Below are 27,187 nucleotides of genomic sequence, written 5' to 3'. Positions count from 1 at the left end.
CCTAGTAATACATTTATTTGAGTTTCCCTAGTACCACATCTATTCTGGGTCTCTAGTTATAAATCTATTCTAGGTTCCTTAGTACTGTAATATGTCTATTCCCAGTTCCCAACTAACACATCTAGTTTAGGTTCCCATGTAAATCATCTGTTAGGTTCCATAATACATCTGTTTGAGGTTCCCTAATAATACAGTTTAGACAGTGCAGGATTATGACAAATGTATGTTTCAGTTCCTTAGTTCTTTTTTGTGCCCATGATATCTTGATTTAAAGTCTCATACTCAGAGGATACTGGTAGTAGGGGTTGAACTCGCAGTTCTGTCGGTCACCATGCTAACACATAATCTCATACAAATGTGTTATCACTGCAAGTTATCTCCAGTAAATATTGAGTAACTTCTCCTGTTTCTTCAGCCTGATCACAGTAAATACTGATGTTACCATGTAGATAATGTGATCATGTAAATGCTACCACATGTGATTCACTGCTACTTTGTTCATTATTATCATTCTTACATCCCAATACCTGATGAATAACATAACAAGAGACTTGCAGATAATTGATTAATATTGTATGTTTGTTGGCACACATCCATATTGGCTGTTGTTCCCAGTGTAGGTGATAGAAGCATTTATTGTTTTAATCAAATTATTTTTTACAGCCAAGGACAACAGTGGAAATAATAGTGCAGTTATGAAGTTTCGTTTGGCCTGTTTCCACTGTCATAACATGAATATGAGCTTATTTTATGGTTTGTGACTGGGATCATGAATTTAAAGATGGGTTCAACCGTTGGGGATGCGGGGTTGGGGGTAGGCATAGGAGACTGACCTACCAAACCTATCCACAGTTTTCGGAGAAATACATTCATTGATCATTCTAATTTGATCTAACTTTTTCCTTTCCTAAGCAAAGGGACATGATTGTATACATGTTGTTACTGTATCTTAACCCTTAGCCTTATATTTGCAGAAAAAATTCAAACAACAGCAAATCATAGAAAGAAAGGGTTGTTTAGAATGAAAATTGAACAGCATATAAAACATGTATATCACATATTTACTAAATGATTGTCAGTATACTGATATATACATTGAATATTCTGGAAAAGGGCTGCATAAAGGGGCCATGCTTTCGGACAGTTCAGCATCTTTAAAAACTCACCATTTTCAATGAACTGTAACTTATCTTTGTTTTGATGTGCATTTGCAATAATGTCCCAGTGCTGAAATTTAAAAAAAAATAGGTGGAACATAGTTTAATTTCAGCATTTGTTTATTTTTATTTCTTTTCAAATGACATTCATTTTTAAAGGGGGCCAACTTTTTCAAAACATGTCCATTGTACTGGACAGTACAGCAGAACATGTAATGGTCAGGTAGAAGTTGTTGATAAAGATGTTGTTTGTTATCAAATATTTCTGTGTTTTGATGATATATTTCTAAACCTTAAATTTGAACAGATTCATAGGTCACCTAAGGTCTGAATGTAGACTACAATAACATGTAGATGCAGTCCAGAAGTAAGTTTTATTTGCATTACATGTCTTTATTCGCTGCCAAAACTTCCGTTTTGTCAAAACAGTCATTCACAGGATTCCCTTGCTCTTATATTTGAACTGTAAATGAACCTTCATATAGGAACAGTAGATACTGCTAAAACTGTTGGTTGATATTTTTGGCCATTTATTTTGTCTAGTATAATGGAAAACTGACTCAAGCTCAAATAACAGGAATTGAAATTTCTTTTGATAAGTTCATTGAATTTTATGTATCAAACTGATTTCTTTTCATTAAAAGCTGATGTAGATGTAAGAAATAGGTGGAAGAGAAACCCATCTGTCTTGCAAATCAGTAAATGAGCCGCACCATGAGAAAACCATCGTAGTGCATTTGCGACCAGCATGGATCCAGACCAGCCTGCGCGTCCGCGCAGTCTGGTCAGGATCCATGCTGTTCGCTAACGGTTTCTCTAATTGCAATAGGCTTTGAAAGCGAACAGTATGGATCCTGACCAGACTACGTGGATGCGTCTAGTATAATGGAAAACTGACTCAAGCTCAAATAACAGGAATTGAAATTTCTTTTGATAAGTTCATTGAATTTTATGTATCAAACTGATTTCTTTTCATTAAAAGCTGATGTAGATGTAAGAAATAGGTGGAAGAGAAACCCATCTGTCTTGCAAATCAGTAAATGAGCCGCACCATGAGAAAACCATCGTAGTGCATTTGCGACCAGCATGGATCCAGACCAGCCTGCGCGTCCGCCTATTGCAATTAGAGAAACCGTTAGCGAACAGTATGGATCCTGACCAGACTGCGGGGATGCGCAGGTTGGTCTGGATCCATGCTGGTCGCAGATGCACTATGTTGGTTTTTAGCTCACCTGAGCAATGCTCAGGTGAGTTTTTCTGATCGCTCGATGTCCGGCGTCCGTCGTCCGTCGTCCGTCGTCTGTCGTCTGTCGTCCGTCGTCTGTCAACATTTAGCTTGTGTATGCGATAGAGGCTGTATTTTTCAATTAATCTTCATGAATATTGGTCAGAATGATAACCTTGATGAAATCTAGGCCGAGTTCGAAAATGGGTCATCTCGGGTCAAAAACTAGTTCACTAGGTCAAATCAAAGAAAAACATGTGTATGCGATAGAGGCTGTATTTTTCATTTAATCTCATGAATATTGGTCAAATGATAACTTTGATGAAATCTAGGCCGAGTTCGAAAATGTGTCATCTCGGATCAAAAACTAGGTCACTAGGTCAAAATCAAAGAAAAACCTTGTGTATGCGATACAGGCTGTATTTTCAATTGATCTTCATGAATTTTTGGTCAGAATGATTGCCTTGATGAAATCTAGGCCGAGTTCGAAAATGGTCATCTCGGGTCAAAAATAGGTCACATAGGTCAAATCAAAGAAAAACCTGTGTATGCGATAGAGGCGGTATTTTTCAATTGATCTTCATGATTTTGGTCAGAATGATAACCTTGATGAATCTAGGCCTAGTTCGAAAATGGGTCATCTGGGGTCAAAAACAGGTCACTAGGTCATATCATGTAAAAACCTGTGTATGCGATAGAGGCTGTATTTTTCAATTGATCTTCATGAATTTTAGTCAGAATGATTGCCTTGATGAAATATTAGACCAAGTTCAAAATGGGTCATCTGGGTCAAAAACTAGGTCACTAGGTCCAAATCAAAGAAAAACCTTGTGTATGCAATAGAGGCTGTATTTTTCAACTGATCTTCATGAAATTTAGCCAGAATGATTACCTTATAAAATCTAGGCTGATTTCGAAAATGGATCATCTGGGTCAAAAACTAGGTCACTAGGTCAAATCGAAGAAAAACATTGTGTATGCAATAGAGGATGTATTTTTCAATTGATCTCCATGAAATTTGGTCAGAGTGATTGCCTTGATGAAAACTAGGTCGGTTTTGAATATGGGTTATCTGAGGTCAAAAACTAGGTCACTAGGTCAAATTAAAGAAAAATCTTGTGTATGCGATAGAGACTGTTTTTTTCAGTTGATATTTATGAAATTTGGTCAAGTTGATTGCCTTAATGAAATCTAGGTCGAATTTGAATATGGGTCATCTGAGGTCAAAAACTAGGTCACTTGGTCAAATCAAAGAAAAAACTTCTGTATGTGATAGAGGCTGTATTTTTCAGTTGATCTTCATGAATTTTGGTCAGAATGATTGCCTTGATAAAATCTAGGTCGAGTTTGAACATGGGTCATCTAGGGTCAAAAACTAGGTCATATCTAAGAAAATGCTTGTTTTATCGCAAGAGACCAATTTTTTGGTCCAATCTTAATGAAAATTGGTCAGAATATTTGTTTCCATGAAATCACTAGGTCAAACATGTTTTACACTGTTATGGAGTGTTTCTTAGGTGAGCGACCTAGGGCCATCTTGGCCCTCTTGTTTTATGGTTCAGATTATCTATGTTTTGTTCAGTCTAGGTAGTATTGACTAGGGATGCTTAATCGGTCCATTTTCTTGATCGATCCTCAAAAATAATCAGACGTTGGTTCTCGATGAATTTTCGATTTTTAATGAATTTTTTTTATTACATGAAATGAAAATATATGTAACAGTTACTGCATATGCATATGGCAGCTACATATTTTATAAATAGATACATTTAAGGACGAAAAATGTTGACAATTATTAACATAACAGGCAAATTACAAGCTGCAAGTCAAGATTAGTCTTGACAGGAGGTCTTTCCACCCCAGATTTCTTCCTGTAAACCAAAATATTTCCACACACACATTGCCAGGACATGGAAATATCTTATAATCCAGCGCTGTCAAATTTGTCTGATCTGTCACCATTTTGTGAAACTTCACCACACAAAAGAGTAAGTCATGTCTAGAGAAAATAACAAAAAAAAACAACAGAAAAACATTGTGAGTTCTGCACACTGATTTTAGCAGCATTCGATTACTCAAAAATATAATTGATTGTTCCCGAGTAAGACATTTTTGATAAATTTTTTATTATTATTGATCATCAATTCATCACTAATATCGACATTTTTGAATTGCTTCACAGTGGAGCTGCGGTTGACAGTCAGCTGGCATAACGATGTTGAGACTTTGTACAGTAGGCAGCTGTAGTGTAACATCATGAAGCTGTTCTAGATAGTGTTGTGATGATTGATTTGTTTGTTTGTTTTGGGTTTAACGCTGTTTTTCAACAGTATTTCAGTCATGTAACGGCAGGCAGTTAACCTAACCAGTGTTCCTGGATTCTGTACCAGTACAAACCTGTTCTTCGCAAGTAACTGCCAACTTCCCCACATGAATCAGAGGTTGAGGACTAATGCTTTCAGACACAATGTCGTTTATCAAATAGTCACGGAGAACTTACGCCCCACCCGAGGATCGAACTCACGACCCCGCGATCCGTAGACCAACGCTCTACCTACTGAGCTAAGCGGGCAGGTCTGTGATGATTGAAGCTGAATAGATATATGAAATGCCACAGTCCCATCAGTTGGGCATATTACATGTATAATATGATATGTCAAAAATTGCCAGACAGCGAAGCTGATACAGCTGTTCAGGATATCTAAAATGTCACAGTCCAATCAGCTAGGCATAATACATGTATATGAAATGTCAAAATCTGACAGACAGCGAAGCATAATATCTGAAATGTCACAATCCAGCTGATGCAGCTGTTCAGGATATCTAAAATGTCACAGTGTAATGAAGTCTGATGATGAAACCAGCACACAAGCATACTATCTGAAATGTCACAGTCTGCCAGGATAATTATCTAACATGTCACAGTGTAATGAAGTCTGATGATGAAACCAGCACACAAACATACTATCTAAAATATCACAGTCTGCCAGGATATCTAACATGTCACAGTGTAATGAAGTCTGATGTTGAAACCAAAACACAAGCATACTATCTGAAATGTCTAAGTCTGCCAGGATATCTAACATGTCACAGTGTAATGAAGTCTAATGATGAAACCGGCACACAAGCATACTATCTGAAATGTCACAATCTGCCAGGATATCTAAAATGTCACAGTGTAATGAAGTCTAATGATGAAACCAGCACACGAGCATTACTATCTGAAATGTCACAGTCTGCCAGGATATCTAACATGTTACAGTACGACGAAGTCTGATGATGAAACCGGCACACAAGCATACTATCTGAAATGTCACAATCTGCCAGGATATTTAAAATGTCACAGTGTAATGAAGTCTAATGATGAAACCAGCACACAGCATACTACTGAAATGTCACAGTCTGCCAGGATATCTAACATGTCACAGTACGTAAGAGTCTGATGATGAAACCGGCACACAAGCATACTATCTGAAATGTCACAATCTGCCAGGATATTTAAAATGTCACAGTGTAATGAAGTCTAATGATGAAACCAGCACACGAGCATTACTATCTGAAATGTCACAGTCTGCCAGGATATCTAACATGTTACAGTACGACGAAGTCTGATGATGAAACCGGCACACAAGCATACTATCTGAAATGTCATAATCTGCCAGGATATCTAACATGTCATAGTGTAACAAAGTCTGATGATGAAACCAGCACACAAGCATACTATCTGAAATGTCACAATCTGCCAGGATATTTAAAATGTCACAGTGTAATGAAGTCTGATGATGAAACCAGCACACAAACATACTATCTGAAATGTCATAATCTGCCAGGATATCTAACATGTCACAGTGTAATGAAATCTGATGATGAAACTAGCACATGAGCATTACTATCTGAAATGTCACAATCTGCCAGGATATCTAAAATGTCATAGTGTAACAAAGTCTGATGATGAAACCAGCACACAAGCATACTATCTGAAATGTCACAGTCTGCCAGGATATTTAAAATGTCACAGTGTAATGAAGTCTGATGATGAAACCAGCACACAAGCATTACTATCTGAAATGTCACAGTCTGCCAGGATATCTAACATGTCACAGTGTAATGAAGTCTGATGATGAAACCAGCACACAAACATACTATCTGAAATGTCACAATCTGCCAGGATATCTAACATGTCACAGTGTAATGAAATCTGATGATGAAACCAGCACACAAGCATACTATCTGAAATGTCACAGTCTGCCAGGATATCTAACATGTCACAGTGTAATGAAGTCTGATGATGAAACCAGCACACAAACATACTATCTGAAATGTCACAATCTGCCAGGATATCTAACATGTCACAGTGTAATGAAATCTGATGATGAAACCAGCACACAAGCATACTATCTGAAATGTCACAATCTGCCAGGATATCTAACATGTCACAGTGTAATGAAGTCTGATGATGAAACCAACATACAAACATACTATCTGAAATGTCACAATCTGCCAGGATATCTAACATGTCACAGTGTAATGAAATCTGATGAAACCAGCACACAAGCATACTATCTGAAATGTCACAGTCTGCCAGGATATCTAACATGTCACAGTGTAATGAAATCTGATGGTGAAACCAAAACAAAAGCATACTACCTGAAATGTCACAATCTGCCTATCACAGTTGTTTAGAAGGCTTAAAATGTCAGAGTCTTATTAACTAAGCTTGGTGATGAAAACTGCAGCCAAGCATAATATCTGAAATGTCTAAGTCTGGCTGACACTACTGTCCAGGAAATGTAAAATGTCACAGCCTTATGAAGTCTAATGTTGAGTATATTTACCATACCTTTATTTTCACAATCTGGCTGAAATGGCTGTTTAGGAGGTTAGAATATCACAGTGAAATGAAGTATGATGATGAAGTTGGTAGTCAAACATATATCTGAAAGTTTATAGTTTTCCAGATAGATATTATGCATAATTACATGGTTAGAAAAGTACTACTTTCATTTCTGCATATGAACATTATACAGTCCAGCCATAAAGGGAGGTAATAAAAAATAACGGATTCAGTAGAACTTTCTTCTACATAAATAAATGCTCGAACCGTTGACAAATACTCGAGAAAACAATTTTCAAAAATAGGATTTAAAAAGAAATTATTATAGCTTATGCTCATAACAAAAATGTGGCAGCCACATTTATAAACAAAGGCATTATGAGCCTTTAAGCCATAATAGTGTTCAGTAGTTCTCAGATATTCAGGTTTAGTTGTCATTGAGGACAAGTTCTTTGTGAATAAATACCAAACATCAACATGATTCTGAATTTTGGCATAATTACATGGCAGTTAGACACAAGTGATGTAGTTTTTGTCATCATATGATATTGGCACATTGCCTTGGTGTTTACCTAAACTTGCATGAACCAGCAGTAAGCAGGTGGTACTGGTTTGAAAGCTAAGGAGACCATCCAACTTTTACTTTGCAGTATTACTTGTCAGTCTGACAGTTTTCTTTTTTATGCCCCCGAAGGGAGGCATATAGTTTTTGAACCATCTGTCGGTCTGTCAGTCTGTCCGCAATTTTCGTGTCCGGTCCATATCTTTGTCATCGATGGATGGATTTTCAAATAACTTGGCATGAATGTGTACCACAGTAAGACGACGTGTCCCGCGCAAGACCCAGGTCCGTATCTCAAAGGTCAAGGTCACACTTAGACGTTAAAGGTCATTTCATGATGTGCATTCGTTTCCGGTCCATATCTTTGTCATCCATGGATGGATTTTCAAATAACTGGCATGAATATGTACACAGTAAGACACGTGTTGCACGCAAGACCAGTCTGTGCTCAAGGTCAAGGTCCACTTAGCGTAAAGGTCATTTCATGATAGTGCATTCGTGTCCGGTCCATATCTTTGTCATCCATGGATGGATTTTCAAATAACTTGGCATGAATGTGTACCACAGTAAGACGATGTGTCACGCGCAAGACCCAGGTCCGTAGCTCAAAGGTCAAGGTCACAGACGTTAAAGGTCATATTTCATGATAGTGCATTGATGGGTGTGTCCGGTCCATATCTTTGTCATTCATGCATGGACTTCAAAATTATTGGGCATGAATGTGTACCACAATAAGATGACGTGTCGCGCGCAAGACCCAGGTCCATAGGTCAAAGGTCCTAAACTCTAACATCGGCCATAACTATTCATTCAAAGTGCCATTGGGGGCATGTGTCATCCTATTGAGACAGCTCTTGTTTCTTTCTGCAAATTGACAACTTGGGAAAACCTATTTGAAGACCACAGCACCACCAGTATTACAAATAAAATAATGTGTATGATAAAGGGCAATAACCTCTGAAGTCAGAAGTCCATTGCTGAAAATAGGAGTTGAATTCTCATAAAAAAGACCCATCAGGATCATGTACTGACAAAGGTTTCCAAACCTTTCCAATTCATATACAAATACCTTTTTGTACATCCCATCACCTTTTTCCAGCAAGTAGTGAATGAATTTGAATGTGCTGAAATTTTTTAGATACAAGGGCGTAGGAGCTGGGGCGGCAGAGGAGGCGCCCGCCGCCCCAATATTTCGAGGAGCGGCGAATTGCCAACTCGTAAATTTTTGAAAAGGCTAGAAAATATAATTGAAAATAAATACAGCGGTCTTCCATTTATCATGAAGTGCATCGGCGACTGATATGTACACAGAATCTTGTCATATCGCTGACACCTTGCTAGATCACCTTGGTGACAGGGTATTGTACAAAATCGATAATCCGCAACGACCAAGGTTGCTGTATTTTCACGCCACGCAGACTCGGATTATAGGCAATACATTAATTAATGAAAGTTAATCGTATTTAATTGCTTACTGCCAAACTTGCAATTACCCTTACAGAAGCAAGCCTCTGTGGCGTACATGCTGCGTATATGCCGCGAACACAGTAGTACGCCAGAGGAGTACATTTTACATAACCGCATGCCGCGTACAGCGCGTACTATTTCGACGAGTAACAGCATGTTAGCAGAGGTCACTAAAACACTTCAAGAACGCAACACAGACTCGAAAATTAAGGAGTACACTGCATGTACGCAGGAGGAATTGTACAAGAAAATAGTACACTGCATGTAACCGCAGATACTTCGAAATTTATAACACTTATATTTGTTGCATTAAAGTTGTTTCCCTTGAATGCAGTTACGCCATTCTTCAGATGTTTACCAATTACATGCTTCAAAATGATTTATTTCATTGAAAAGTGGATGAAGAAAAGCATACTTATTTATTTGATAACATCAATCTACATTATTTTGGTAAGGGTAAATACTTATTGATGCATGTCACTTATCTTTTTTCTGTTTTTTTTCTGTCCAAATGATCAGCATTTGCATAAGAAAGTTGGTGGGGTAAGGAATTTACATTATCACAGCAGTTTCGCGACAAGAGTACACAGCATGTATGCAGCAGGAGTACACAGCATGTACGCCGCAGGACTCGGGCCAGGAGTACACAGAATGTACGCCGCAGGAGTACACAGCATGTATGCCGCAGGAGTACACAGCATGTACGCCGCAGGGGTAGTAGACCGCAGGCTCATTTGCATGTGAAAAGTGTACATGCTGCGTACTATTTCCCGCATACTAAATTCCTCCAGCGTACATCCTGTGTACTATGTAGTCCACAGCATGTACGCAGCAAGTAGTACGCGGCAGAGCTCATTTGCATGTCAAAAGTGTACTACAAACGTACTATCGGTGTATGTGCGGTGTATATCCTGCGTACTATTTAAAGCCCTTGATTTCAGTACACATCATGTACGCATCATATACGCAGTATGTACACAGCAAGAGTATGCAGCAGGCCTTTTTCTTCTGTAAGGGAGCTTCTACATAAAAGTATAAAAGGCCAATCAGCCTCGCAGTTTTGCATTTCCAAATCGATCATTTGGTAAAAAGAACCCTGAACTCCGTTCATTCAACCCTCAGTGGTTCAAAGAAAACAGTGAATTGCGTTTTACCTTTATAATGCCATTTAATGACTAAAATGCTATAAGGATTAGATTACCCCTTTAAGTCAGGGTCTTGTGCTCGATCCCCTACATAGACATTACTGGTTTTACCCTGGCAAGACATTGTCCGTATCTAACATCATACCGCCCTTACAGTGTTTAAACATAGTAAACTGTAAATAGGGGTGAAAACTCAAAAAAAAAACCGAGTATGTTCAACAGATACTGAGCAGTCCAAGAAGTCGCCAGATTGCACCATTTACTCTAGCTATATGCAAAATTTTCCCGGGGCCACCCCCGACCCCGTTCATAGGAGGGGGACACCCCCTCCCAAACCCACCCCCTTCCCCGCCCCAATGCTCAAATCGTCCCTACGCCCCTGAGATATCGGAAAATTATTGCTAAATTTCTTAAGAAGGAATTGACAGATAACAAAGTTATGAAAATACATAAGAGTCAGTTGGTTTTACTAACTTTTCCATTAAAAAAAAAAAGCATTTGTAACTGGATAAGTTATAAAGCTTTATATTTCACAATGTTGAGTAGGTATTTCTCCATGGTGTATTGCTTAAGACTGCAGGAAAATGTTTATTGCCATGGCGGCCCTAGTTCGATTCTCGAATCAAGCATGTTTTTTTTCCTTGATTTGGCATTAATTGTAAGATTTAGAAACAGAAACTCATGTTCTAGTTTTTTATAATATGACCAAACTTCAATATTAAAGAAAGATCATTTTTAGCCAAACCTGGAGGTCAGTGCCCTTAAATATCTTCCTAATACAAATTAACCCAGTGATATACCACAATTTTTTGGCGGCATCAAACATGCATATACATCACACATAAAGTAGGCTATTTATACGAAATGTAACGTTTTCATGGTCTTCAACCTTAGACGCCAAATTTTACAATGTGAGATAATTGTGCTGCCAGACTAAGATTCAAACACAGGACCTCATGCAATACTGTTAAGATGCTCTATACCGATTGAGCTGCAAGGCCACTTACACATTTCTGCCTGAACATTATTTACTGATAAACATTGGGGACATGATCTTTTGTTTTTAGCTCACCAGAGCATAAAGTGCTCAAGGTGAGCTATTGTGACCGGTCATTGTTGTGCATCATGTGGTGTGCGTCAACATTTGCCTTGTTAACAATCTAGAGGCCACATTTTTGACCCAATCTTCATGAAACTTGGTCAGAATGTTTGTCTTGATGATCTCTAGGTCAGTTTTGAAACTGGGTCATGTCGGATCAAAAATTAGGTCAGTAGGCCAGATCAAAGGAAAATCTTGTTAACACTCTAGATTCTACAGTTTAAGTTTGAAACTCATGAGAATTTGTCAGAATGTTTGTCTTGATGACCTCTAGGTCGTGTTTGAATCTGGGTCATGTGGGGTCAAAAACTAGGTCACCTGGTCAAATCAAAGGAAAAGCTTGTTAACACTCTATAGGCCACATTTATGACCTTATTTTCATGAAAGTTGGTCAGAATGTTTGTCTTGATGATCTCTAGGACAAGTTCGAAACTGGATCATATGGGATCAAAAACTAGGTAATTAGGTCAGATCAAAGGAAAATCCTGTTAACACTCTAGAATTCACAGTTAAAGTTTGAAACTCATGAGAATTGGTCAGAATGTTTATCTTGAAGACCTCTAGATCCAGTTTGAATCTGGGTCATGTGGGGTCATAAACTAGGTCACCCGGTCAAATCAAAGGAAAAGCTTGTTAACACTTTAGAGGTCCAATCTTTACGAAACATTGTCAGAATGTTCGTTTTCATGAAATTATGGACGGGTTCTAATCTGGGTCATGTTGGGTGAAAAACTAGGTCACTAGGTCAGATCAGAGAAAATGCTTGTTTACACTCAGACCACATTTTTGGTCTAATGTTAATGTAAATTGGTCAGTGTATTTGTCCCCATGAAATTTCGGACTGGTTAAAAATTGGGTCCAGTTGGGTAAAAAACTAGGTCACTAGGCCAAATCGAAGAAAAATCTTGTTTACACTCTAGAGGCCACATTTTTGCTCCAATCTTCATGAAACTTGGTCAGAATGCTTATCTCCTTGAAAACTCGGACAAGTTTGAAACTGGGTCATGTGGTGTCAAAAATTGGGTCACTGGGTCAAACTTGTTTACACTGTTATGGTGTTGTACTCTGGTGAGCGACCTAGGGCCATCTTGGCCCTCTTGTTTGATGTTAGAAAATAAAGTATTAATATTAAGAACAAATTTTTGATATACAAATATAAAATGTCTAAAAATAGTAAAATGGCACCCCATATGGTTTATATAAATTGCAGTTTCTCATGCTGGTGAAGTTTATATAACTTATTTTTAAAATTTTCAACTGTATTACTAAAGGAAGATTTAGCAAACTAGAGTTATTGTTCTTGTGCACTGAACTTCATCTCAGTGGTTTTTGTCATTTTGTGAAGTGTATTGAAGTGCCATATCCTTTCCGTGGCCGTAATGTAATAAAACATATTAGCGTTTGATGGCTCTTTCAAATTCACGCTTCCGTAGAATCAACATTTATTACACGAATTCCATTTTGAAAATATTTCTGAAATGTCTAGGTCTGCAGCTCTCAAATATGGAAATATTTGACATCCGAGTCATATACTGACAGTTTTAGACAACATCAAAAAGGACTTTTTGAACGATTTGATGAAATTCCAGAAAAAAGCCTAGCTCCGTTACGGACCCCTGTGGAATTTGTGTTTATTCCGAGTGCAAATATTTTTTCATGGATAAAAAGCTGACATGTCGTGCTAAAGCCCAGGCATTTTTAAATCGTTAGAAAGTAATGAAAATTGACTCCTCATTAGCAAAAAAAAAAAAGAAGTCCACACACATACATTTAGACAGGGTGACACCTGCGCGTGAACCCTGGCTATTGACCAATGCAAATGTGACTTTCTTTAGAATGTTTAGCCCGTGTACATTTTCTTTACATCCGGGAAAAGCTGAAGGTCATCTGACGTTCATTTTCTGTGTTGTCAAAAACATATGTATGCCTGGTGAGATTGTATAAAAAGGTGCTGGCTGTCCTAAGGATATACATGTACAGTTTTGGAAAAAGGGAGATAATCATGGCTCCCGTTAATATCCTTTATCCTACATTTTCACATTACCCATACATTAAATCACTTATTCTTTGATGCACTAATATCTATGTCCAGGATGCAGCACCGATATGTATATGGAAAAAGTCAAATTACTAGTTAAGTCATAAGATTATAGTATAATACATTCTGTATTCTGTATCTACAAATATAATACGCCCCATGTGGTTCTGGGACGATCTGTGTATGAAAAGAATTGGAACCACTGCCTTACCCTTGCATGATCGTAAGAGGTGACTAATAGGGTCTTAACACTTGGTTTTGCTGTAACTCTGTGATTCCAGCAGGTATGCAAATTTTGATTCCATACCTCATGTTTTTATTTCAATGTAAATGAGATGTGGAACTAAAATTTGTAGTCCTGTTTGGCGCCATATAACCTATACTGTATTGGTGTGCCGTAAAACCCAAATAAAATAAATAAGTATCTACAAGTATATGTCAGTCATTCATTGAAAATACTGGTATCGCAGCTGAATTAGCAGTTAAAACAAAAGGTTGGGTCTTAATGTTACTGCTTAGAGAAACACCAAAATTTTATACATGTATTTATAAATCTTTTTTGAAACTTATTAATGTAAGTTTTAGTAAAAGGGATGCAAATACTTACCATTTCTAGACAGAAAAACATAAATTCAGTAAAAACTGGGATGGTGGATAACACGCAGAAGCACGCACACATTTTGGCTTGAAACTTCACAAGTGTCTGGTAAACACATATAAGTAGTATCGGCAGGGTACACCTCGTGCATACATGTAGTTATTTAATCTTTCCTCCATGAATCTTTCCATAGTGTAGTTGCCGTCAATGTAAAGTAATTTAAAAAAAAAAAGTTATGGTCCAAAATGTTTTTAATGGATTCATATTATTTTTTTTGGTTGTTGTGCTAATAGTTTTGACAGTTGACCAGCTTGTCATTCATTAAGTATTTTATTCTAGTATTGAACATTGATTAGATAATGTGAAATATTAATAGTTCAATGTATTGGATTGAAAGGGGGACAAATCTGTATTGACTAATACTGCTGTTGCAACAAGAGTATAAATTTTGCATATATAATAAATATATGCAAGCATGCCAACAACTGATTGAGCCTTGTTTTTGCCTTAGTATAAACAGTTAGCCTTGAGATCGACACATACAGCTTTAGTGAAAGGTTCTTATATAAGGTGTCAGTCAGCAGTGCCATCTTTTTTCCTGTTTTAAAGCATATTATGTGAAACTATCGTCCAGTCTGTGACTTGGCTAAACTTAATTTTTTATGTTCAGTCTCAAAATGCACCAAGCGACCTGTGTGGGTGACCGAACATTGCCTTCTGTTAATAAGATGGTAATAATTGTACGTCATTAGGGTAGGTTTACCTGATATAAAAATCCATATATATATTATAATTATGATAATAGCTACACATATACATTATGTATACATTATATATTCAGGCTGTAGACTTGAAGTCATTAACTCAAAGGAGAATAGCATTCCTGTACATAAATCATTTCTGAAGTACAGCATAACCTGTCCACATCTCAATTATGCCCTCTCTTGTATAAAGGCTGTCCCCGGATAACAGCCACCCCTGAATAAACACAACAGTATAACCTGCTTGCAAAGGTAGCTGTAACATATTTTTCTTTTCTCAATGTGAAAAGTTCACCATATTAGAACTGGGGTGGTTTATTAATGCTATATATGGCAATCTTACAATTGGGCTATTTATAAATTCACGTACATGTACCGGTATCTATTCTTGAAACTACAGTAGCGAATGAAGCAAAATACAGCTGTTGCAAAAATTTATGAATTTACTGGGTTTATTTTTTGTTGAATAGTAAACAATGTATTTTTTACTATGTTTCAAGAGAACACCAGTCTATTTTCATTTACCAAGGGTGTTCTGTAGAAAGAGGTTAATTAAGTAATAGTTATCAGATGTTTACGAGTGTATTATGTAGACTGAACATTGCAAGGGGCAGCAGCGAGGGGTTTTCGCTGGGGGAAATGTCGAGGCCGTTAGGCTGAGACATTTTTTCCCCTAGCGAAAACACCGAGATGCTGCCCCTTGCAATGTTTAGTCTACATAACACACAAGTAACAAATCTTATAACTGTTTTATCGCCATGGTTGTTATAAACAATAACCATTTTGTATAAAAAAAACCCGTCCTGTACCTCATTAATTATCACGTACATGTGTTCTTCTCTCCAGTTTGTAAACCCCAGGAAAAAATACCCAATCGTGAAAAAAGCGCGAATAAAATACATATTTTCATTGGTACAAACCGATAGCAAGTACTACTCTCATCAGCGTCTTCATTCCAAGAATCATTCCACTGTGCGCGCCCGAACTGCTCATACTGTATGTGTAAAATAGTGCTGGATACAATATAGAATCTACAGGCTTAACAGTAAAAAGTTATGGCGTTTTCCTTAAATGATTTGGATTTTCTCGAGCTAGGGGCGTTTAGTGAGGTCGGTAATAACGAGGAGGACATTTTGCTGTCTCAAGCATTGGACACTTTTGAAAATCAGAACTTTGCTGTAAACTGGTAACACTAAATATGAGACTTGCCTTTTGCCATATTAAATACTTTAACTTTCACCTTGTTTTTTAATTACTAATAAAAGTGTTAACTATACACAAGTTTCTGGTATTACGTCCAGATTTCTACTAGTTGATACTCAATGCCCGTTTTTTACAGTAAAATCAGAAATGTTTGCTAGGTAATTTATTTTTTTAAAATTTTATCGTGAACTTGAATCTTCATACATGTATATACATATATTACTGTGGCTTACATGATTTCGGGGAAATTTATCATTGTCAAATGAACAGAAAATTCCTATTTTTTATGCCCCCGAAGGGAGGCATATAGTTTTTGAACCGTCTGTCAGTCTGTCAGTCTGTCTGTCCGCAATTTTCGTGTCCGGTCCATATCTTTGTCATCGATGGATGGATTTTCAAATAACTTGGCATGAATGTGTACCACAGTAAGACGACGTGTCGCGCGCAAGACCAAGGTCTGTAGCTCAAAGGTCAAGGTCACACTTAGACGTTAAAGGTCATTTTTCATGATACTGCATTCGTGTCCGGTCCATATCTTTGTCATCGATGGATGAATTTTCAAATAACTTGGCATAAATGTGTACCAAAGTAAGACGACGTGTCGCGCGCAAAACCCAGGTCAGTAGCTCAAAGGTCAAGGTCACACTTAGACGTTAAAGGTCATTTTTCATGATACTGCATTCGTGTCCGGTCCATATCTTTGTCATCCATGGATGGATTTTCAAATAACTTGGAATGAATGTGTACCACAGTAAGACGACGTGTCGCGCGCAAGACCCAGGTCCGTAGCTCAAAGGTCAAGGTCACACTTAGACGTTAAAGGTCATATTTCATGATAGTGCATTGATGGGCTTGTCCGGTCCATATCTTTGTCATTCATGCATGGATTGTAAAATTATTGGGCATGAATGTGTACCACAGTAAGACGACATGTCGCGCGCAAGACCCAGGTCCGTAGGTCAAAGGTCCTAATTTTTCGTAACATGGCCATAATTATATACATTCAATAGTGCCATCGGGGAATTTCATCCTATGAAGAATTCTTTTTTTAATTTCAAATTTGCAAATTTTCAGTCCAGCAAAAATATCTGATTTAACTGTAGAATTCTTTGCAAAGGTTGTATGCCATTCACTACTGAGTAGGAATGATTGGTTTTCCATTTAGCTCTGGACAGCGAACCAGTACTGCCTGCAGGATTCAAGAATGCCTAATCGAGCTTTTCCCCAAAATAAAGTGAAATACACATGTTACATGGCTACCACTTCCTTTAAATCTATTGGAGGTGGAAAACTGTGGTGATATATATGGCCACACTTACAACTGTGGTGATATATATCGCCACACTTATCACAAAAGGTCGACATTCAACTGTAAATTACTGGATTTATCATAACAAAAAGATCAAAGGAAAGTTACCGCACCATGCGATAACTGTAGTTATTCATAAAAAGTTCCATGATTATACATGTGAATTTTTTTTTCTTTTGTATGAATTGTATGAATTAAGGTTTTTGTGTAAATTCAGTTGTTATATATGTATACATGAGGCTTATTAAGTGAAACTGTCATTTTATACATTATACACTTTATATGCTACAGCTTATTTACAACCAGCTGTCTCACTATTTTATAAAACATGAAGATTTTCAGTGTATAGTGGAGATAATAAACTGAAACATACATACTAGCTGTTCCTTATGATTTGCAGTTTTTGTTTCTGCAAGTTGTTTAATCATTCAGAAGTGTTTTTTTGCATGATAAAATTGGATAGGTAACAAAGTTATAGACTGGAATATCATTTTCTTCTGTGGTGAAATTGTTTTAAGGAATATAAAAATAGAAGTGATAAGGTTTTAGAAAAACATCATCATACTTTAATTAAGGACTGTGATGAAGTTACATCCTTTGTCTTTGATTATTATCTTTTTTATAAATGAGGCATACTTGTAACAGTGCATGCCTTCCATAATGAAATTTTACATTTGGCGTTAATGAAGTGGATGGCTGAAGTTGCATCCGATATGCGCAGTGCTTTCAGTGATTATGGACATATATTCTTTTGTTTTGAAGATAAACACACTTTTTAATTATCCTGCCATAGCAGCCACCTTTATGAAGTAGTGATAAGCTTTGAGCAACTAGTATGTTAAAAGGCCAAAATTAACATTTTGTTCTAATTTTAGCTTGTCTAAAGCAACCACCTTCCTCTAACAACGAGTTGTACCACTCCTTTGGCTGGCAGCTAATAATACAGATTTGACTGTATTGGCATTCATAAATAAAGACATTTGTTATGAGAGTTAAAATCGAAACAAAGAACGATAAGAAAATTTACAGACAGAGATGCTGTGAAAATCAATTGCGTCAGTTCTGACAAGCCTGAATGATTGCAGTTTAATAAGAAAGCACTTTGAATTTGTAATAAATATGAAATATTAAAATTGTTCGCTGTCGGCGGACGTTCTGGTTTTTCCAGAATCTCAATGATCTGGTTGTTTGTACTGCATTATTGATGTAGACCTGAAGCTGATCATGTAAAAAGCATTTGTTTTTGTTTATTTGATTTTTTTTGATGATAAAGTGGATGCACATTTTCTGTGTCTAAGATGAAAACTTCATGCAATCCAGATGGAATATTGTGAATACTCTCCTTTTTTATCTTTCCATCTTTTGCTGGTGGTTAGATAATCATATTATTCCTTTTATTGGTGGCTGCACTTGATTAGCGGGAACTATCGGAAAAGTTAATATGGTCTCTAGAGGCCCCATGGGGCTGATTCTGGAGATATACTCTTGTTCATAATTGGATATTAATGGATATTACAAGAGAACTGAAAAACAGAGAAATGCATCAGTTAGTCAACACTTGAGTGTGCATGCAGGCTGCATGTTTGTTCTTTCATTTCGGAATATTTCTTCTAAAACAACTGGATTTATGTATAATTACAGTCTAAGTGCACATTACATTATTCTAATAATTATATTTATAATAGAAATAATTGGGAATTTTTCTGTGCTTTCATTTGGGCTTCTCATATTTTTATGTGTGTTCTGAAAATTTGATACCGTCTTGGTATATGGTGCTAAATGATTTAATTAATTTTTATGCAGTTAAGTATTGAGTCAGCTGAAATTATGAAATGGTTAAAGTTATGTTAAGGGAAGACAGAACTATGCGGTAACATTTTTTTAGGAGTTTTTTTCTCTTTAATAATGTCATGAAGAACCTGTGGGTTGGTGAAATATTTAAATTTAAGAACTTTATCCTTAGTATATATTTTTGCTCTAAAATTTTATTGAAAGTATGTTAAAAAAGTTAGTACAACTGGTGTTCTAAATTAGTAATGAGTGTAATTGAAGTAAGTAGGTATTTGTTTTAAATCTACTTTTATTTTTTCATGAAACTCAGTTTTGTGTGTCCAGTTTTGTTCTGACCTGTCAAAATATGAATCATTTACAAAATGGTTGATATTGTAATATTTTCACACTGAGTATGTAATATACATAAACAGAGAAAGAGAATTGTTATTTACCAGTTATTGACTGTACAAACCACAATCAATAAGTATAACTTAAAAGAAAAGGTGGGGACAGCTGCTATGACATGAAAGCTGCCAGCAGAGAGTTTGAGAGACAGTTCATTTAGGTTATTCATTAGGAACATCACAAGTTTCTGCATTACATACATAACTCTGATCACATCTAATAGCTAATCATGATAAATGGTATATCAATGAACAATGAAAATGCTATAATCTTGATAAGAGGATTTCTTGAGGTTCCCAAGTTCTCTGACTTAATTGCATTTTCTGCCATTTCTTACAATGCCTTGTAGCTTTACAAATAGCCAGATATTATTGGAAATCGCCTCATATAATGGAGTTTGTTTTTTTGTGTAAGAGAAATGTCTTTATAAAGGAATGACGAAAAAAATTTCTAGCTGGGAAGGACGTAATTTCAGCTGTACTCTTTTTTTTCTTTGTGATACTAGAGTTAGTTTAAGTTTTAGAAAATAGTATTTTTACTTGTGAGGAATTACAGTGAAAAATTCTTTTATTTTTTTTTTTTATACGGAAAAGGTCAAGTGATATAAAACAATGTTGTATTTCGACTGCATTTGGATTAATTGTTTTCAAGGCCAGTGTATGTGAAAGTCTGTTTTAAACTATTCAAGGATTATAGAAAAAAGGATATAAGAAAAACATGGGCCGTATGAAAGGAGAAGATGAGATTGAATCAGAAGGTGGTGAAACCGTCAGATGTGTAAGTCTTCAATTTTGGATGTTTGTTTTGTATAAGAACAATTTACCATTTATAAAAAACAGATTCAAGTAATGCTGTCGCTGGTTGATAGATTTGAAAAAGTGAAAGAAACAAATACTGTTTAAAGCCCTGCTCCGCAAATACTGTTGTGTGTATGCAACCCATGATTACAACAGGTAACAGTTAAAGGTCACGCACCACACAGCACGAAAAAACACAGGTATTTTATATAGAATGACTACTTTGACAGGCGTCATTTTCGTGCTTTTTCAGTGACAGGTAGGACTGGAGCAGGTCTTTAAAAAGGTATTTCAAAGTCAGAAATGGTTTCCACTGAATAATGAAAGAATACTTGGATTGTCAGTCATCATAGGATGTCTGCCTGTGTCATGTTATTTTAGGCCATTTGACCAAAGGTCAAGGTCAAAGCATACCATATTACATACCAACTTGCCTCCAATAGGCCATAATGGAGGCACATTTGAAATACAAGTATCTCTAGTATTAAACAGTTCCTGACTTTGCCATCATGGATAGGTCCATAATTTGGGGGCCTCCGTGGCCGAGTGGTTATGGTTGGTGACTTCAAATCACTTGCCCCTCATCAATGGTACGTTACGGCAGCCACACTCACGAGGTGTTTTGAATACTCTATTGAGGAGGCGCATTCAGCTTTTCATACAGAAGGCGACGGTGTTTACAAAGATCAAGTCAAAATGTTCATGAATAATGCAGGAGATACTTGGGTATTCTCATCCATCATAGATGCTGGCCAAGTCGCCATTATAGGCCTTGACCAAAGGTCAGGTCAAAGTTATAACTACCAACGCCCAAAGCCAAAAAACAAAAATAAAACAAAAAATATTATAGGTGTCCATAATTTAAAAAAAAGATTCAACAACACCAAATCATAGAAGTTTTTTTATAGAAAAGTAAACAGCATATAAAACAGGTACAGAACTCTACTAAACAATTGTCAATTTACTGATTTATGCATTGAATTCTAGAAAAGGAACAGCATAAATGGGCTGCACTTTTGGACAGTTTAGCGCCTTTAAAACTCACAATTTTCATAGAACAAATACATGTCTTAGTTTTGATGCATTTGAAATAATGTTCCAGTGCTGAAATTTCAAATAACTCGGTTTAACTTAGTTTTCAGCAATTGTTTACTTTGTTTTCTTTGCAAATGACATTCATTTTTAAAGGGGGGCAACTTTTGGAAAATATTTTATGTATCTGCAGTTTTATGGGACAGTACAGTAAAACATGTATTGCACAGGTAGATTGTTGGTAAAGATGTTGTTTGTTCAACAAATAAATCTATGGTTTGGTGATCTATTGTTTAACCTAAAGAATTATACTGGTATATGTGACAAACTATGTAAGTGCAGTCTTGACATTTTCTAGCTTCTGGATCTCAAAAATGCATTTCAAATGGTTTTTCTCTGTGTGTACCAGTTAAATCCCTTGATGGAGCTTTTGTCTGATCAGCCATCATTATCTTGCTGAAAATCATTTCTGTTTTCTTGGTCTGCTCATAACCGACCACTATTTAAATGATGGAGCTGTGTATAATCAATTCTAAAACACTCCATTTAGCTCCCCTTACATAAAGATAGGTTCTAAACACCCCAATCAGACCATTATATAATGATGGATTTAACACCCCAGTCATCCCTGTACATATAAGTAGAGATGGATTCTAAACACCCCAATCAGACCATTATATAATGATGGATATAACACTCCAATCATCCCTGTACATATCAGTAGAGATGGATTCTCAGTACCCCAATCAGACCATTATAAAATGATGGATATAACACTCCAATCATCCCTGTACATATCAGTAGAGATGGATTCTCAACACCCCAATCAGACCATTATATAATGATGGATATAACACTCCAATCATCCCTGTACATATCAGTAGAGATGGATTCTCAATACCCCAATCAGACCATTATATAATGATGGATTTAACACCCCAATCATCCCTTTACAATATCAGTAGAAATGGATTCTAAATGTCCCAATCACCTGTCTAAATAATGAACCCACCTCTATTAATAATGTTCTAAACACACCAGTCACCAATCTTGCATAGTGATATATTCTAAACACTTCAACTGCCCCAGTTCATAATGATGGATTCTAAATACATTCTATGCATGTGCATATTGAAAACACCAAACCACCCCAATACATAATGATATAATCAAAACACTCCAGTTATCACTCTTACATACTCAGGTAATGATAGATTCTAAACTCTTCAACTACCCTAGTACAAAATGAAAGATTCTAAACACACATGCATTATGATAAATTCTAAACACATGCATTATGATAGATTGCATTATGATAGATTCTAAACACATGCAATTGCATAATCATAGATTGTAACAATTTAAACACAAAGATAACTGCATAGTGGTAGATTATTTAAATACCCTTTTATTCCATTATAAATTATAATGACATTTAATTCTAAACACACCAACCATCCCCCAAACATAATGTTAGATTTCTAAACACAAATATAATCCATATATCATACCAGTGTCCCAGTCATCCCTTTTACCCTTTCATTTCACTGGGCAGAACATGTATAAACATGAGGAACAATTTTAGAAGTCATATGTGATATTTCAGAAGTCTGAAATGTATTTTGTAAAACAATGAAACACTCAAGATTGTGAAATGTTATTGATAGAGTGTTGCCATAGTTTACAAGTTTTATATACATAGTAAGTGCATGTTTCCTGTTTTACAGGTAAAACTTGTTTGAGTAATCATTCTATTCTAATTCCCAGGGTAATCCTCCTTATTATATACCTGTATAAAGTTTAATTTACCAATGTATAGATATTGTCCATTTATTAGCTGTATGTTTAAGTACATTAACCTTATGCATTTTATATGTATAATAAAGCTGGCTTAAAATTTCATGATTATGGTCAAAACAGGTATTTGATGGGGACATGAATACATGGATTTTGAATTTTTAAGCTATCCCAACATCCAAGAAAATTTAAGTCATGGGTGAATATAATGTATGTAATTTTCCCTGCAAAGTCACTTCACTAATAAGTGAGATACAAGACACAAAGCACAGCTCCAGTTACATTTTTAATCTACACTAAAGTCATATAATGACTGTGTACAGCAATTGTTTCAAAATGATAAGTTCTTTTTTGAAGTTTTCTTTCCAGATGCTCAAAAAGCCCACAAAACAAGAAAACATTTCCTTTTTTACCGGCAGCTATCTCCCGGATATGGAATATTATCTCATGAATGATAGCATTAGCCATGCCAACTAGGTAGCCTGGAGTTGATATGCATACACACTGACCCTAGCTGACCCTAGCATTCTGCAGAAAGACTACATTTAAATACTCTAACGGAAAGAAAATTTACAATATTTAAAATATTTATAAAAATTACAGCAATACTAATGATTTCACATTATATTGTATGCATAAATGCAGTAGACCACTGTGAAGTGAGCAAAGAAGAAACCAACTACACTGGGACCCCGTTATAACGCTGTCATCGGGGTCCAAGGTTCCAGACCCGCGGATCTAGCGGGGTTAAATTTATAACGCGGATTGATCGTATCAGCGGTAAATGCAATATCCCACCCACCGGTAATGTATTTTGGATGCTGTTTTGTGTTAATAAGAAATAAGAATCGTATAAACGGGACATTTATTTACCTTAAATGCTACTGAAAAATATATTAAAAGAATTATAATGCTGTGTCATCTTCTCATTTTGTCGTGATTCTAAAAGAAAGTTAGAATTGTTTATCCCGGAAGTAAACATGTATAACGCTGTGTGAGGAGTGCGCGGTCATGAGAATTACATACGCAATGCAATTGCACTTGGGGTTTATGTAACTAAAAGAGAAAAAACCGCGGACAGTCTTAAAATTTAATTTTGAATACATGAAGAAAATCGATAAATAAGATAGAAAATTGTTAAATCGCCGTCGTTAATATACGATATTAAAAAGGGAGAACATTCTCAATATGGCTTTCAGTGTGTCGAATCTTCACAAATTCCGATGAACTGAGAATGATGATTATGAAAAACGGCTGCATTTTATTACAAAACTGTGCCTGTTGTTCGATTTTTTATTCACTCAAGTGTTCATGTCATCCGCTTAATTGGTGCAAACTTAAACGGTTTGATAGTTGACTGACCAATTTTACATGCTTGTTATGCAAACAATTTAATTTTGACACGGTACTGATTGCCTAATTGTCACATGTCTTCATGTATTCAAACTTTAACAAAGGCGATACGCAAACAAGTAAGCCAGCAAACAATTATTGATTTTTGACACATGGCAAAGGTGTTTAAGTACAATGTACAGGTACATGTAGTTTTAACGCTGGTTATGATCAAATTAAACAACATCCGCGGACTCGGAATTTTCTGGGGTAAAAAAAAAAAAAATTTTTTTTTTTTTTAACCCAAGAAAATTCCGGAGCCAAGAACCTACCGCGTTATAACGAATACCGTGGTATATCGAGTAGCGTTATAACGGGTTTCGAGTGTATAAGTTTTCTTAATGAATGGCCTCAGCTTTTTTCCCCTTTATATTATAAGAACTCCTTTGATTTCCATCAAGACTAATTTACACTTGTATTAGTTAGAAATTAGTTATTTATCTTTACCAGATTTTGTTCTGATGTGGTAATTTGGCAATTAATAAAGATTACCTTTTGCCTACAAGAAACATGTTACAGTTGATCTGCCAGTTTCTTCAGTTTGCAGCATACCTGTTCATCAAAGTCTTGGGCTGTTCCCATGCCAATATGAATGACAATTACCTGTCAAAATCATAGGTTTCATGGGCAGTTGTTTCATGAGCTTGTAGAAAATAATATTTGGGCTCAAGTCAGGTTTTAGGTTTTTGGATGTCCGCCAAGTCCATAGTTGGTTTGTTTCTACTGTAGCATCTACATTTCTGAAACAATCTTAATAAAACTTGAACTCACAACAAATATTGCCATAAGATTGATTATTGGCCATATCAGACTTTTAAGTCAAGAGTTATTGCCCTTGATTTATAAATAATTCCGTCTGTATCGTGCTAACTGTATAAAGTTTATAAACCCCTTCACTTCAATGTTCCTCATATAATCATATTATGATTATACTAAGGTTTCAACCAATTTGAGTACCAGTATGTCTGGAGTTATACGCCCTTGTTTAAATGTGTATTTTAGTATGGATAATTGGTCAACGCTACTTCAGTTAACATATGAACACGTAATAAAATCTTGGTGTCCATGGCCTAAAAATCTGAGTTTGTAGGCCAGCTTGCCATTGGTCAATTTAAAGAATGAGCTCAAAATCATCCAATCAGATGCTAGACTTTGGGGGCTTGTCTCCACCCGTGATAAGGAAGTTGTCAGTTACTTTTGGACGGTATAAGGCAGCAACAGGAACACTGATTTGGTTAACAATTATGTACTAGCAAGCTAACAAACAAACAAACAAACAAAAACATGCTAATGGAAAAGTGAACTGCGCATCACGGCACTTCTGTAAGAGTAATTATACAGCAGGTATTAGTACTTAACCAGCTGTTGCTTCTCCATCACACAGTACATTCCCCATATCATCCTATATAGTGTATAGGTAAATGAATGTATGCTCTTATAATTGCCAGATCTATTAGATTATTTGCCCTTTTGTCATTACAGTCTTATTACTTTTTCTGAGATTTGGTATATCCACTTACTTTAGGTCTTTTTTGTGTGTGTGAAAGCTTAATGCTGGTGGAAAACCTTTCTTTGGGAAAAAAAGCATTAACCAATGTTAATGTTACTTTCTCATTGACTTAGTTATTCCAGTCTTCAAAAATGTTTTTTTTTATAATCTTTGAGTTAGTCTGTATCCAGACCCTATGTTTTATTCATAAGAGATGACATTTGAAAATATTCAATTTTTTTGTAATTATTATGCCCCGCTTCTTCTCAAGCCTGGATGGAGTTTTGATGAGATAGCAGATTAGTTAAGAAAAACATTTACAAATTTGAAAAAGATTATCCAGTTGGTACCCAGACTATCTTGAGGGATGTAATGGTGCCAATTTATTATTAGGGGTAAATAATATTGTTGTGTGACCTTGATAGTCTCCATACCCTGACAAGATGAATTGCTAACATATTCAGGTGTAGGCTTTTTCTCTGCGTAAACAATGGATGAAAGTAATGAATTATTTTGATAATTGTTAGTTCATGATCAATAACTAGAAAATGCTTGGTCTCAAATAGTCAAGCTTTATGAAATGATTGCCTGTGGTCAGTTGATGAAGCGAGAGTCAGTAAGTTAGAGGTGATAGTGAGACTTAGAAGTAGTTTCCACACAATAACTAAAGGATGCTTTTGGCCTACAGTTGGCAAGTTGCAAAGTATGTTTGCCTGTGGTCAGTAGTTGAATGTATAAATTCAGGGGTCAGTAGGTCGAGGTCACAGTGACCTGTAGAATGAAAACAGGTTCCAGTCAATAATTAAGAACACTATTGCTGCTAGTCTTCATAAGATGGTTGTCTGTAGTCAGTAGATGACCCCTGTTGATTTCAAGGTCATTTAGTGAAGGGCAAGGTTGCAGCGTTAAAATTACATACCCACTTTCCTCTGACAAGCCATCATGGGGCCAGCAGATGTGTTTTATAAAAAGCTGTTGTTGATAATAACAATTAATAGTGAATTGTGCAATAAAAATTACACAGTTATTTGTCTTATAAGTGTTTCATATGATGCACTTGCCAGATACCTTGCCTTACACATGTTTCATGTTATATATATGTAA

The 27,187-nt window shown here is 36.1% G+C and overlaps 1 protein-coding gene across 12 annotated transcripts in view; it reads left to right on the top strand.

Annotated features, from left to right (window-relative positions):
• Positions 1-27,187, top strand: part of LOC123532801 (ryanodine receptor-like) — a 194,676-nt gene that overhangs the window by 4,051 nt on the left and 163,438 nt on the right. The window contains exons 1-2 of one of the 12 annotated variants that reach the window (XM_053552024.1): positions 18,790-19,027; positions 20,265-20,353. The exons of 10 other annotated variants lie outside the window; for them this stretch is intronic. In XM_053552024.1, the coding sequence (XP_053407999.1) occupies positions 20,294-20,353 (60 nt within the window). In that variant the 5' untranslated portion in view covers positions 18,790-19,027; positions 20,265-20,293. Of the gene's footprint in view, positions 1-18,789; positions 19,028-20,169; positions 20,354-27,187 lie in introns of those variants that run through there. One more of the 12 variants, XM_053552020.1, reaches the window with a different exon arrangement.

This window comes from Mercenaria mercenaria, chromosome 1 (genome assembly GCF_021730395.1).
Source record: "Mercenaria mercenaria strain notata chromosome 1, MADL_Memer_1, whole genome shotgun sequence".
NCBI classification, from domain to species: Eukaryota; Metazoa; Mollusca; class Bivalvia; order Venerida; family Veneridae; genus Mercenaria; species Mercenaria mercenaria.
This window is presented reverse-complemented; position numbering and strand designations above follow the sequence as displayed.